Raw genomic sequence first — 14906 nt, 5'->3', positions numbered from 1 at the left:
CCATAACATCAAAATTTTCAGAGAAATAAAGTTATTTATATTAAAATATAGGAAAACAAGATAAAAACAAAAAGTAAAAATAAAACAAAAAGTAAAAATAAAAAGGAAGAACACATTTCCTCCTCAGTGAACATATGGGCAAAGTAATCTCTACTTGCTCGATACTCAAAGGTACAGACCCTAAAACCATAAAATTTTTGAAAAACTTTCCAATTTTTTTCTAAAACCAATAAAGTGCTTAAAACCTTAATCAAATAATCGTGCAAACAAATAGCCCATTGAAAAAGACATGAATAGAGATGGATCAGATTAATTGGCTTGGTTTCTCCAAAGAGAAAAATCGCACAGTTCGTTCAGCGTCGATCACCTGGGGAAAAAATCATCACTTCCATCTCCAAATCACCATGCACATTGAAAATCCTTATACCCTAACGTTGAAATACCCCCTCATGGCATATAAATTCGAGAACAAAATTTACGCACAAATAAAAAAGAAAAGCTTAAACATAAAATAACCTAAATTTGAGCGAATGATTTTAATGCGAATAGAAGCTGAGGTTTGTAGAAAGACTAGTGATATAGTGAAGAAGTGATACCGTTTTTATATAAAGAGGGGGAAACCCTAATTTGAGGTTGGGTGAAGCTTCCAGTCCTTGGCTGTCTTTATAAAAAGCCAAGGAAACGGGTTAATTCTATTACGCCCATGGCACTAATTGGGCCTTACTCTGATTTTGTTAGGGCAGTTTCTTTCTGCATCCCTACATTTTTCTTTCTGCACCCTACAATTTTTTAAATTCCAAAACTGACCCCTACAATTTCGGGATCTGGGAGTGTGCTACGGATTCATCAATCCACATGTTGCATTCTGGATGAGGGGATGTTCCAAAAATAAAGTTTGCATAAATTATTGATTTTCGGATTGCTGAATGCAAAAGCTTAATTTCTATTACGGATTGGTGGATCTGGAATGATTTTTTTCAATTATGGATTTCTGAATTTGGAATGCATATTTTGAATTACGGATTGGCGAATCCGAAATGGTTTTTTCAATTATGGATGTTTTGCATTTTTTTATTTTGGATTAACATTATCATTCATGTATTACCGGAAGCATCAATCCGAAAGATTATCGGATGCGCCAATCCAAAAATTTACCGGAAGCGCCAATCCAAAAATTTACTGGATTTCATAATCCAGAATACAAAAAAAATAAATGTACAGTTTATATAGGGATAGTTTTATCTTTGCGCAATCTTGTAGGAGTGCAGAAAGAAAAATCCAGGGGTGCAAAAAGAAACTGTCTTTTGTTAGAGTGACCCTAAGGTCCAATTTATAAGTTTTCGTTTTGAAATTAGGATTTCTTTTTGGATCGTTTCCATTTAAATTAGTGTCTACATTTTTATAAAATTTTAATTTTTTAATAATTTTTTATTTATCAGATAATATTTCACATAGCATGATATTATAATTTTATTATTTTAAAAATGTTTCATGCATTAATTGATTTTTCACAAAAAAGACCTTTCATTAAGAATATTTTATTTCGTGTTCAGTGATGATTACTATTGTTTTAGGCTCTTTAAAAGTTTAAATTTGCCTTATTTTTGCTTACTTTCACTAATCACTTACATAGCAAACAAAACACTACAACGATAAATATAATATTGATAAGAGGCATTAATATAATATACAAGGTTAAAACTAGACCAGAATATTTTTTTTTTCCATATATATATATATATGTTATATAATTATTTTCATCAGTCTAAATGTTAATTGACATTTGAATGTACATCAAACATCAATATTTAAATTGAAAAATAAAAGCAAAAATCAATTTTCTAATGTACAAACTTTTTAACATATTTTTTAGATTATTGTTATTAATTTATAGATAATTTATAAAAGAAATCCATTTTTTCAGAATATTTAATACTTATCATTATTGTATCACATTGCATTTGGTGGCACTTACAGACACAGTGACTAATAGAAGGGAATGCCGTGAAGATGGCATTTTTTGTATCCTTTTTTCTGTTGAACATGTTATGATCCAAGACAAATAGAAGGAAAGAATGATTCCTATAACTCCGTGATGGAGATAATATTCACACCTTCTTTCACTTTCTAAAACACCAAAGCAATCTCTTCTCAAAGCATACAAATTCTTTTCCTTTCCCTCCTTCACCAAATATTCCTTCTCCAACTCATGCACAATTACACCTTCATAGCTAACTCAGCCTCAAAGTTATTTTACATGCCATACACAAAGTAGCCATGCATATAAATTCAGACACATCTCATTTGACCACCAATTAAGACCCATCTCAATTTCAAAGCCTTAACTCAACTTTTCTCTTCTGCTTTGCTTAAATGGCTTCTGCACCAGCCTTAAAACGCACAGATTCTGTCATAGATAATATGCCTGATGCATTGAGGCAGAGTCGGTACCACATGAAGAGGTGTTTTGCCAAGTACCTGGAAAAGGGTAGGAGGATTATGAAACATCACCATTTGATGGAAGAAATGGAACTAGTTATAGATGACAAAAGTGAAAGAAGTCAAGTTTTGGAGGGTATTCTTGGCTTCATATTGAGCTCCACCCAGGTTATTTCTTTTCACTCTTTATCTTATATGCACGACAGAAAAAATTATAAATAGTTACATCACATCATTAGTAACAATAAATTGTGAATTATGATTACATGCATTGAATATATTGTTAAAAAGTCCTAAATCACCTATGGATATTATACTGCATAACCTTGACTAAGATGAAATCTAATACAATGTTACAAGTTATAACCCATATCTATGTATTGTTTATTCTGATAGATACATAGTCTATTTGGATATAAGCTAGAATTGCTTTTAAAAGTGCTTTTTTTTACAGAAAATATAGTTTTCTTTTTAGTAGAAAAACTCTTTAAAATTCTAAAAAATACTTACAAACTTCGTATCTGACCATGCTAGTAGTTTATCCTGGTAGGTGTTAGTGGAGGGAGTGTTAGTTTTAACATAGATGAAATCTAAAATATATAATTCTCATATTGTCAGAATGAGAGTTATTCCATCATATATGTCACACAGACATATATATAGCTTTGTGGATTTTAATGTTGTTCACCTGAAACTTGCAGGAAGCTGTTGCTGATCCACCATACGTTGCCTTTGCAATAAGGCCTAATCCAGGAATTTGGGAATTTGTAAAAGTGAGCTCTGAAGACCTTTCTGTTGAGGCTATCACCTCCACTGACTTCCTCAAATTCAAGGAAAGGGTAAATGACGAAAAATGGTGCGTCATTTCTCATCACTTTTCTTATATTCCTGACTTGAATTTTTCTTATCAACAACTTTCATCACTATCCTTCAGTTCCCCTTTGTTTGCGTTTATCTTATCAACAAGTTTTGTATACTTGAAGTGGCATGATTTTTTATCACATTTCTTAATTTTACTTATTTCTTAGTTTACATGTTCATCCAACAAAATTTAAATGAGTCCAATTCGATTTTTTTTGTGAAATTTGCTTTTGATGTTTAAATTTGTTCTATATTGAAGGGCAACCGATGAGAATTCATTTGAAGCAGACTTTGGAGCATTCGATTTCCAAATTCCTCAACTAACCCTCTCATCTTCAATTGGAAATGGACTCCAATTTACTTCTAAGTTCTTAACTTCCAAGTTAACTGGGAAATTGGAGAAAACACAGCCTATAGTGGACTACTTGCTAACACTAAATCATCAGGGAGAAGTGAGTGAAATAACACGAGATAAAATTCACGATATTATGCTACATTACCAAAGTTATACCTTTCAATATTCATTTTCCATTTTCTCATCTACACTGGCAGAAATTGATGATAAATGAGAGCCTGAACTCTGCTGCAAAGCTACAGATGGCACTGGTAGTGGCTGATGCATTCCTCTCAGCACTTCCCAAAGACACTTCATATCAGAATTTTGAGCTAAGGTAAAGAGTTTACTATTTTATATAAAAGAGGCCAAGGATGTTGCAAGGTGGAATCCAATGACACTGCAAATTTCGTTGACAGGTTCAAGGAGTGGGGTTTCGAGAGAGGGTGGGGAGATACTGCAGAAAGAGTGAAGGAGACAATGAGAACTCTATCAGAAGTACTTCAAGCACCTGACCCAGTCAACCTGGAGAATTTTTTAAGTAGGTTACCAACAATATTCAATGTAGCCATCTTCTCAGTTCATGGTTATTTTGGGCAAGCAGATGTTCTTGGCTTGCCAGACACAGGTGGCCAGGTAAAATTCTTACCATTAGCAACAACTAGTTTGATTATAAGGATAGGTTGATAGAGATTATTCACATTGTAGCAAGGTCAACAAAGTTTTATAACATAGAAATGCTAAGAATAGCCTCTTTTGAACACAACCTCTATTGTTGATTGAAATTTTATTGGAATTTACAAGTTTTTTGTGGGTTACTTCTTATTTAATGAGTCTTATTCAGAGTCTTGTATTTTTCAATAAATTTTTAATCAATACAAAAAAGTGTATTAGAAGAAGTGCTTAACTAATCCACTCCTCTTTTATGATATCATGTCAAGTGCTATTTATATTAAGAGATGGCTTAAAAGTTAAATGCTTTTTCATTTCTAATACTCATTGAGAGAATTACAACAGATAGTTTACATATTGGACCAAGTCAAGTCTCTGGAAGCAGAGTTGCTTCTGAGAATCAAGCAACAAGGGCTAAATGTGAAACCTCAAATTCTTGTGGTGAGTTTCATGCAAAAGAATGGTTAATTATCTCTCAGTATACACACTTGAAGTTACAAGAATCTTAAGAGTACACTATTGATCTTGACAGATAACAAGGCTCATACCTGATGCTCGGGGAACCAAGTGTCACCAGGAGTTGGAACCAATCAGTGATACTAAGCACTCCCACATTTTACGTGTGCCTTTTCAGACAGATAAAGGAATACTGCATCAATGGGTTTCTCGCTTTGATATTTACCCCTATCTTGAGAGGTTTACACAGGCATGTACATCTGATTCAAGATTCTTTATCTGATTCAAGATTCTCCCTTCTTACCATACTGTGGTTCGTTTAAATAGGATGCAACGACCAAGATTCTTGAGTTCATGGAAGGGAAACCAGATCTTGTTATTGGAAATTACACAGATGGAAATTTGGTAGCATCACTAATGGCTAGAAAACTTGGAATAACTCAGGTCAATACAACTTAAGTTTTGCTTTGAACAGTTTTCGTGGTTGCAAGTACATTTATTTTCTTTTTTACATGTAAAAAATCCATTTTGTAATTGAAAACCAGGGAGTTATAGCACATGCTTTAGAGAAGACCAAGTATGAAGACTCAGATGTCAAGTGGAAAGAGTTGGATCCCAAATATCACTTCTCATGTCAATTCATGGCTGATACAGTGGCAATGAATGCAGCTGATTTCATCATAACCAGCACATACCAGGAAATTGCTGGAAGGTTAGCTCAAATAGCCTTAAACACACACGAATGAGCACAAAGCAGAAAAAAAAAATGAAATCTAAATTTGAAAGTTGATATTTGCAGCAAAGATAGACCAGGACAATATGAAAGCCATGCAGCATTTACACTCCCAGGGCTGTGTAGAGTTGTTTCAGGGATAAACGTGTTTGATCCTAAGTTCAACATAGCTGCGCCAGGAGCAGACCAGTCTGTCTATTTCCCTTACACAGAGAAAGAAAAAAGGCTCACTCAATTTCACCCTGCCATTGAGGACCTTCTTTTTGGTAAAGTGGACAACAATGAGCATATGTAAGTGACTTGCTCTCTTGTATAGTAACATTCAGTTATGAATTACCACATTATTCCAAATGAATGACTTTCACTTCTGAAATTGTTATGGAAGCAGTGGATACTTAGCAGATAGGAGGAAGCCAATCATTTTCTCAATGGCTAGGCTTGATGTTGTAAAGAACTTAAGCGGGTTAGTTGAATGGTTTGGCAAGAACAAGAGATTGAGAAATTTGGTAAACCTTGTCATAGTAGGGGGCTTCTTTGACCCTTCAAAATCAAAAGATAGGGAGGAAATGGCAGAAATAAAAAAGATGCATGACTCAATTGATAAGTACCAACTGAAGGGTCAGTTTAGATGGATTGCTGCACAGACAGATAGGTATCGCAATGGAGAGCTCTACCGTTGCATCGCTGACACAAGAGGAGCCTTTGTGCAGCCTGCTATATATGAAGCATTTGGATTAACTGTCATTGAAGCAATGAACTGTGGATTGCCCACTTTTGCTACCAACCAAGGAGGTCCAGCAGAAATTATTGTTGACGGGGTCTCTGGCTTCCACATTGATCCCCTTAATGGCGATGAATCAAGCAAAAAAATTGCTGATTTCTTTGAAAAATGCAAAGTGGATCCATCACAATGGAATGTGATTTCTGCAGCCGGATTGCAGCGCATAAATGAATGGTAGCCAACTGATCATATCATATCATATCATATAATTTCCTTAGCTTCTATTACAGTTATTATTTAACATTTATGTTAGACCTTTGTGTAGCAACATTCCTTATATTGTGCATCTTTGAGAAATTAAATTTCAAACTTTTTAAATGTCTGTCTTACAGCTATACATGGAAAATTTATGCAAACAAGATGGTAAACATGGGGAACATTTACACCTTTTGGAGACAAGTCAATAAGGAGCAAAAAGAGGCAAAACAGAGATACATTCAGATGTTCTATAATCTTATATTCAAGAATTTGGTAAGCCAATATTTGGTCTTCTGGACACATTGTCATTTACCAATTATTGTGCTTTAAATTTCTGAAAAGGTAAACACTTTTTATTTGTAAATGTCACAGGTTAAGACTGTATCTGTTCCAAGTGATGAACCTCAGCAACCAGTGGCCAAGCAGCCTAGTCTTAAATCTCAGAGCACAAGGTCTGTTGCTCAACCAATAAATCATTTTTCATCTTTGTGAAGGGATAAAAGTGTCTGCATTAATTGAAATATTGAATATGTTCAATGGTCTTTTCCCTCATGGGATTTGTATATATAGCATACTTCTAAATTCCTCAATGCAAAATGGTTTTCCATTTGATTCATGCTAACATATTTTCTCTTTTTCCTTCTTGGTCTGCTGCATCAGACGTTCACAGTCCAGATTGCAAAGGTTAGGTTCATCACATAGCACTGAATTAGTTCATGATTATTATTGTGTTGTTATGCTCAATATTACTTGCTTCCTTTCAGGTTATTCGGAAATTAATGTCTCAACCACAAAGCAGGTCAACTTGTACAATGCATGTTGTGACTCTGGATATTATCTGATCTTTCTCTTATGTATACACCTTGTATTTTATTTTTCATTCTTTTGTTATTCATTAAACGAAGAAGTTCTGCTATTGTTCAATAATAACAATTATTTTATGTGATCAATAAAATGGCCTATATGAGGAAATTTAAAACGAAGATGGAGCAATGTTGAAAATTTTACAATGTCAGCATTTATGATTATGAGACATTCAAGTTCATTTTATAATAAAATTTAAATTTATTTAATTTTTAATTTCTCCTATGAATAAAGTATTTTATTTATTACTAAATGAAAATAATTTAAACATTAAACAATTTTTAATAATATTGATTGGTGTTATTTTTCAATCAAAATTGATTAAGATATTTTTAATTGATATTGATACAACTTTTTCTCATTGATGTCAAACTGTTGAAATTGTTTTCCGTTAATGTTAATAATATCAATGTTAGTTCAAAAATTTCAAAGCATACACAAAGAATATAAGGTGGTGTCCATAAAAAGGATAATTAATGTAAACATGAATAAAAAAATTAATCTTGACAAACATAAGTATAGAAAAAAAAAGAATTCACATCCCAAAAAAATAAATTCTCCCAACGTTAACTAAGAAAACTATATACTAATAGCAAAAAAATAATAATGGTCTATAACAAAAATAAAAATAATTCTAATAATTTAAATAAAAATAAATCTTATCAAAATTAATAAAAAAATCTTATAACATCAATTGAAAATAATCATCCAAACAATATTTTGGTTTTATTAAGTTAATGTTGTTCTAACCAAAATCGAGAAAAAAAATAAAATACAAAGAGAAAAAACATAAATATGAAAATATGAAAAATTTAAAATTCTTACTTGTTAATTAAAATTTCTAATTATTTAATTTTTAGTAATCCTATTACTCTCATGAAATTGTAAAATTTCAATTTGTTTTAATTTTTTTATCCACACACCATATTTTATCATACACCATTTTAAATTCTATCAAAACACATTATTAGTTATTATGGATTTTTTGTTTTTTTCTTTACTTTTTTTTTGTAATTTTGGTGTCTTAATTTTAATTATGAGTAATTTTGATCTCCAATTTTTTTACACAATTTTAAATTATTCATTTTTTAGTTTCAAAAAATATATTTAGTTTTGTAAAAAAAGAGAGAGTTAAATATCATTTTCTTTCAAGATTTCATGTCTAAATTAACAAAAAAAAAATCTAATAATTAAATTAAAAATTAAATAAAGTTATCAATATTACGAAGTGGACTTTAAGTCTAACTCAACCCCATACAATCGGTTCATGAGGTTGAAGTCTTCACCCATTTATATATTATGAAATGTCCTTATCTCTAGTCGATTCCAACAGTTTAAGAGATCAAAATTCTTGGTAAAAGAAATTTAGAAATAAACTTACATAGAATTAAAAAAATTAAGAATCCAAATTATGGATTTTATAAAATATATGGGACAAAATTAAAATTAAGCTTAAACCTTAATTATGTTAACTTTTAAACTAAAAAAAATCATGTATTGATATTTTATAACTATTTAGTTATAATATTTCGCAAAATAGATAATGGCTAACTTACTTAATCTATTATGTAATATCACTATAGAAGGATTTTTAAATAATTTTAATTTAGTTTAACAGTTTGATGGGTAAGTGTTTGATAAACGTTAACACATTTTAGGCTGAAGAAAGACTATTGCAAACATGGATCCAACACATGCATAATCTTGTGTATGAAAATGACGAGTAATTAGAGTTAGGAATTTTGAGGACATTGTTCCTCCACACTATCTTTAAAATGAATTAATTTTAATATATTAATTTTTTAAATAATTAAATATATTGTTCGTCCTCTATAATAACACGAAAACTTATCTTGAAATAAGTTAAATAAAGAGGTAGTTTGTTACTAACTTACATTATTTAAATGTATTTGTTTTAACATTCAAAGCATTCAGATGTATGATTGACCTAATTTTTTTTAAATAAAACCTAATCCAATTAGAGATATACCTTTTCATTAATTGAAATGTTTTTAAATACTCCAACCAAACCCACACACTTTTATAATAAGGGAAGTGATATTTTGACATAAAAATAACAGTTTAATAAATTAATATTTTAATTATATATTTTATTTTTTAAAATTTAAAATACTAGTGTGTGTATATATATATATATCATTAGAATGGTTTGTTAAATGAATATTTTTATTTTAGAGGGTGTGAAACTATATATTTGTTATACTAATGTGCACTCAACGCTTTGTTTTGGATATCACAAGCAATGCAATAATAAAGTATGAGCTAAAGGAAAAGTAAAGTATTTAAGAAGTAAAGGTGAACATTGTATTCATAATTAAGATTGAATACAATTAAGTCTTATCTTAACCAAATAACACGATGTTAAAGTAAAAGTAAGTGTATGTATGGATACATCAGCCCCCAATATTAACTAAGTGGAAGAAGCACAATTGAGTGTTCTCAAACTAATTTCTTAAGTTAGAGACAAAATTCAAAGAATATTAGATCAATTGTGGTTAGCCCACATGGTACAAAGAGCAAACGATATAGTGAGAAAAATGCCTATTTTCTTCAAGACTGCACTTAATCCTTTCTCACTTTTGATACCAACAAACCAAACCTCATTTGGCTCATTCCATTTCATTATCTGAGATGATTGACTCGTTTTCTTCATGATGCTACCACTGTTACTGCAACATGTCTCATTCCAAATTTTCACTTCTCCCTTTATAAAAGCATAATGCATCAACACAAGTGCAAAGACGAACACAACTGCACTTGCTATTGTCATTGATGGCTTCAGTAGCTTCCCCATCACATAGGCCTTAACCTTCCTTAAAGACCCCTGGTCCTCCATTATCAACAGCATTGCTTCTGCATTCTCTACATAATGATCGTGTGCCATCACTGTATTAAGCTGAACTTGGACGGTTTGTGATGGAACCATTTGGTGAAAGAATGTCTCGGCCACTTGACCAGTCGAAACAAACATTCCACGATTGACCTTTATTTCCTCAACCACCTCAAAACTTGGAGAACCTGAATAATCATCACTGTTACCATCTTCTGTGAAGTTCTCGGTAGGGTCGCTATCATTGATGAAACCCAATGAGAAATCATTGATTTCAGTGTCATTGTGTTCCATGTTGTGCTGCTCATATTCTGATCATGCCGCAATTATACTAAAAGATTAGATGTTTGCAAGAACATGATCATTTACAAAAATTATAAAGAAAAGCAAACTGAAATATTAACAAAGCAAGCATGCATGGAATTCTGTATATATATATATATACCTTGCACCTCATTTTCTTTCATGTTAGTTTGGAGGCTTGAAATATCCTCTATTGGGACAATATTTTGTTCTTCCATCTGTGCATATACAATTGATCACACTAACAGTCATATAAATGTATTGATCATTAATATATTATCAAATATTATTTCAAGAGGCTTCTGCAAGGAATCAGATTACATATTCCTTTCAATTGAAGTATAACAATATTTTACTAAAAAAAACTAATATAAGAGAGAAACTGTTACTACTTAAAAATGAGAAATTTTTAATGATTTCAATCCCTCTCACCAATACCCTTAAGTCAATTTCAATAGTTTTATCATTGAAATAAAATCTTGAATGGGCTAATATATTTATGTACAAAAGAAACTTGAACAAACATACAATATTTTATACCTTTTCTAAATCTTCTCTTGACATTCCAACCCATTTTAAATTCTCTACCATCCTCTCTGCCTTAAATTCTTGATCCATATCTCCGATCTCTATGGTCCTTGTGTTTGCATCTTCCCATGCTTTGTCAACATACCTCGCTGAGCTCATTTCATTTGAATGATTGTAGTTAGTGCCAACCATGAAGGTAAAATCGTCATCACGAGGAGCATAATAATAATCATTGCCACCCCATTCCTGCGAATAGCTGGATTGGTTTATTAATTCCTGAGAGGCATGAGCCACTGAAAGAATTTCCTGCAAGATATCCGTTTCAGGTCTGCTTCCTTGCATGGAACTAGAGGCTTGTGTCATTTTCAGCTCTGAGATTCCAACTTGAGGGAAGTCATCCACCTCCAAAGGTGGCATAACAAACCTATGTTGCATTCTTGCACACTCTAGAGCTATATCCACCTGCAAATTATATCAAGTTTAAGAGGAAAGACAGCATTAACCAAACTAGCTCAAATATATGTTTGTCTTCAAAAACAGTATTGTTTGCTAGTTATAAATCAGCTCTTGTTTATATTGAAATATTTGTAGTGAAAGTTTTAAGCGAGCGTACCTTGGATGGAAGGTACGCTCCAAAATGAGGATATGAAGTTGGAAGACTAAACATTGGATCTTGTAATGAGACGTGTGACCATTTCTCATGATCCCTGGTGGTTCCACCACTGATATTGAGAGGAGTCTCAATTCCAAGATTGTGGGGTGAACAAGTATTCACAGACATAAAATAATTAGAGCTATCTAAATCTTCGCCCCTTCCTTCAGAGTATAGTTCAATGCTTGATGATTGATCGCTTGTAATCTGATTCACATTGGGAACTTCAACATAATGCCCCTCAACTTTTTGAGGAATCACTGCAGTCTTCTTCAACACACGGCAAAGGGCATATGCATCCTGAAATTACATTTTCCCATGTTCAAAAGATAGCCATATATATAAGAGTTTGACCAATTAATTTGTAGCCTTCTTATGTGAAAAGAAAAACCATGAATGAAGAAAAACAAATCCAAATAAAAAAGTGGAAATGAAATAAGAGTGTGCAGAAAAAACTGAGGAAGTGATTAATACCTGCAAGCCTGAAGCAGTTTCGCACTCTCTCTCATCGAGACGATATTCATGCATAACCCAGTTTGTGCGAGAGCCATGGGGTGCTCTTCCTCGATAATAAACTAGGGTTTTCTTCATACCCACAGATCGAGCCTTCGAATTCACTTTTCTATCCTTCCCTGTGGCCTTCCAATACCCAGATTTTGTTGCACGGTTTGTTCTTGATCCATTTGGGTATTTTCTATCACGAGGACTAAAGAAATACCACTCCAAATCCTTTCCCGGTAACAATGATTTCCCTGTAATTTAAAAATATGTATTCAAATTTAATTTCAGTATTTTCACAAGAACTCCCAGTAATTTTTCATATAAATTCTAGCAAAAGTTGATGATTTTTAATGTTTTCCTTATAGTTCATGGTTCTCACGTCAAATCTTAAGGTGGTATAAAGCAAAGTGCAATGGGAGAATGATCAGAAAACGTGAAGAAAAGTATATTGCATGGGAGTGGTGTATAAATGTACTATATATTATATCATGTACAATGCAATGTAATCCTTTTCTTTAGCATACGCTTTTTGACTTGGGAATCTACTGTTGTCTCATTACTAAATCTTGACCATCACAATAGGAACCCTAAAGGTGAAGGGACCATCTTCTTTGGAATTCTTAAGTACAGTCCTTTCCACCATATATCACAGAAGATATTTTATGACAAAGTAGAAAAAATATACTTGACCAAAAAAGCAAGTATGTGTTTGATCACACTGAATAAATATCAGAAGGAAATCGCACCTATGCGCGTCCCACTTTTTTAAGAAATAGTGTTTTGGACTGTTAAGTTCTGCAAAATCATTATAAATAAGAAAAATAAATAAAAGCTTCTCTTCATGATGTTAAAATTTGTGCTTCATCATTATTGTGAATTTTCAATATTTGATCTCTCCAAAAATAAAACCCTACTCGCAGAAAAAAAAAATAGTAGGAGATCGATGCATATATCCATGCATGAGATATATATAATGAAAACATGTTGAGTACAAGCTGAGGAAGAATGTAATTAATTGATTTTACCCGGTAAGTCCCATGGTTCACACTTGTAGAGATCAACTTCAGGAATGATTTCCAACTCAATCTTTCGGCCATTGATCTTCCTTTTAAGGTAATAAGCAACAAGTTCTTCATCAGTAGGGTGGAACCTAAAACCTGGAGGCAAAACAGGTGCCATTTGTATACTTTGGACCTTCTTCTTCCTCTTAACTTATCCTCAACAACTGGGAATATAGACTGTATAGATATGAATGAGTGCAGAAGCTTCAATCCCTACCATGCACAAAATTATAACAGAAAAGCAACATGTTAGGAAAGTAAAGCAAGCATACATAACTTTGTTTATATACAAAGATGACAAACATATACAGTGATAACTGAGAGAGAGGAGAATAGACCTTAAGGAAGAAGAAGATCCAAAGGCAGAAAGTGGGAGAGACAAAATGAAGAGAGGGAGGAGAGGCAAAGATGGGTGTGGAATGTGGGGCTTGCTTGGGGTTTTGATAAAGAGGACAAAAAGAGAATTGAAGAGAGAGAAGATTGGAAGAAAAACAAAGTTGATGAATGGGCCCAGGGTTGTGTCATCCTTTCATCTCTTTTTCTTTTTCAACTACTTTTTATTTGTTTTTTTGATCAAATGCATGGATTCCTGTTATCTTTCATATCAAGTTTGAACTGCTACTAACCATATACTAATTAATTATGAATATATATACATACATATATGTATGTGTATGTGTATGTATATGTATGTGGGAGAGAGATGATTTTCTTGTCTTCTGCACCCATTGATCCTATGCTTCTTGGTTGTTCTTTCTTGGATTCTAAGTTTATCCACCTACATGCAACTAGCTACCGTAGCTGCATCATCTCACCCTAGGAGTATTCCAAAGAAGGAAACTTAGAAGAAAAACAACCTACGACGGCTGTTCTTAACTGAACAAACGGTTCTACCTTTCACATTTGTTGCATGTCAATCATTTTCTAAACTTACAATCATTTCAATTAATCTATTGAAAATTTTTATTACCATGAACTTGTTTTTGGAGAGGAAAAAAAATTAAATGAAAAATTCAAGGACACCATAAAAAAACAAATTGATCAAACGATAACGAAAAATAAGAAAATATTTGAAATACTTTATAAAATAAAATTGTTTAATTAAAACTCGAAAGATTGAAATTTATAAAATACTTAATAAGATTGAGTGTATGAATTGTTAATGCGAGATAAAAAGAAAATTGAAAGTTAGCGTTGATACATAGTTTCTAAAATTAGCAATATTGTAGATTTAGGAAAATATAAAGAAGGAAAAGTAGAGAAGAAACTAGGTAGAAGCATTAGTTTGAGCACATGGAGAATAAATTAATTAGGTTAAAAGTGGGACCCACGTGGGACCAGCTTTTGCCACGTGAAGGAATTAAGCTATCCACTTGGCATAGCATGATCTCTTATAAGTTATCTCATGCTTTTTCAATCATCTTAAACTACGTTTCTCTCACATGCTTTTTCCCTTTCATGAATGCATCATTTGGTGCTTTTCTCTTTTATGAGTTTATGCTTTCTTTGCTTTTTCTTCCTACTCTCCCATCTCTAATCTACAACAATTTCATTTTTATTAGTTTTTTTCCGTATGTATATATGATTTAAAAATAAGTTTAAGTTTAATTTATTTTTATTTGTAAGATAATAATTATATCTTTTCATGTTGAAATATGTGAGATTAAACATA

General features: G+C 32.1%; 2 protein-coding genes and 1 non-coding gene across 3 annotated transcripts; 1 reads left to right on the top strand and 2 right to left on the bottom strand.

Annotated features, from left to right (window-relative positions):
• Nucleotides 1-299: 299 nt before the first annotated feature.
• LOC137827317 (small nucleolar RNA Z103) lies at nucleotides 300-392 on the bottom strand. Its single transcript, XR_011083707.1, has one exon. It is a non-coding gene; the product is annotated as a small nucleolar RNA Z103 (small nucleolar RNA).
• Nucleotides 393-2129: 1737 nt separating this feature from the next.
• LOC137825663 (sucrose synthase 6) lies at nucleotides 2130-7457 on the top strand. The gene is made up of 15 exons (XM_068631390.1): nucleotides 2130-2607; nucleotides 3141-3295; nucleotides 3560-3752; nucleotides 3853-3971; nucleotides 4054-4270; nucleotides 4652-4747; nucleotides 4839-5012; nucleotides 5090-5206; nucleotides 5308-5474; nucleotides 5562-5786; nucleotides 5884-6450; nucleotides 6609-6747; nucleotides 6847-6926; nucleotides 7135-7158; nucleotides 7239-7457. The coding sequence occupies exons 1-15, from the start codon at nucleotides 2374-2376 to the stop codon at nucleotides 7252-7254; spliced, it is 2523 nt and encodes an 840-aa protein (XP_068487491.1). The 5' UTR covers nucleotides 2130-2373; the 3' UTR covers nucleotides 7255-7457.
• Nucleotides 7458-9658: 2201 nt separating this feature from the next.
• On the bottom strand, nucleotides 9659-13688 carry NAC086 (NAC domain containing protein 86). Its single transcript, XM_068631391.2, has 7 exons — nucleotides 13573-13688; nucleotides 13199-13447; nucleotides 12147-12424; nucleotides 11634-11972; nucleotides 11033-11482; nucleotides 10635-10710; nucleotides 9659-10500 (listed from the first exon to the last, which is right to left on the bottom strand). The coding sequence occupies exons 2-7, from the start codon at nucleotides 13350-13352 to the stop codon at nucleotides 9845-9847; spliced, it is 1953 nt and encodes a 650-aa protein (XP_068487492.2). The 5' UTR covers nucleotides 13353-13447; nucleotides 13573-13688; the 3' UTR covers nucleotides 9659-9844.
• Nucleotides 13689-14906: the final 1218 nt, after the last annotated feature.

The sequence above is a fragment of the Phaseolus vulgaris genome, chromosome 8 (assembly GCF_051622355.1).
Source record: "Phaseolus vulgaris cultivar YP4 chromosome 8, ASM5162235v1, whole genome shotgun sequence".
NCBI classification, from domain to species: Eukaryota; Viridiplantae; Streptophyta; class Magnoliopsida; order Fabales; family Fabaceae; genus Phaseolus; species Phaseolus vulgaris.
This window is presented reverse-complemented; position numbering and strand designations above follow the sequence as displayed.

Coding starts and splice junctions, on each gene's coding strand:
- LOC137825663 (XM_068631390.1), top strand. CDS start 2,374: ATGGCTTCTGCACCAGCCTTAAAACGCACAGATTCTGTCATAGATAAT. Junction 3,296..3,559: donor AGGGTAAATGACGAAAAATG/GTGCGTCATTTC, acceptor TCTATATTGAAG/GGCAACCGATGAGAATTCAT. Junction 3,753..3,852: donor CACTAAATCATCAGGGAGAA/GTGAGTGAAATA, acceptor CTACACTGGCAG/AAATTGATGATAAATGAGAG.
- NAC086 (XM_068631391.2), bottom strand. CDS start 13,352: ATGGCACCTGTTTTGCCTCCAGGTTTTAGGTTCCACCCTACTGATGAA. Junction 11,973..12,146: donor AAACTGCTTCAGGCTTGCAG/GTATTAATCACT, acceptor ATGTAATTTCAG/GATGCATATGCCCTTTGCCG. Junction 10,501..10,634: donor GAAAGAAAATGAGGTGCAAG/GTATATATATAT, acceptor CGGCATGATCAG/AATATGAGCAGCACAACATG.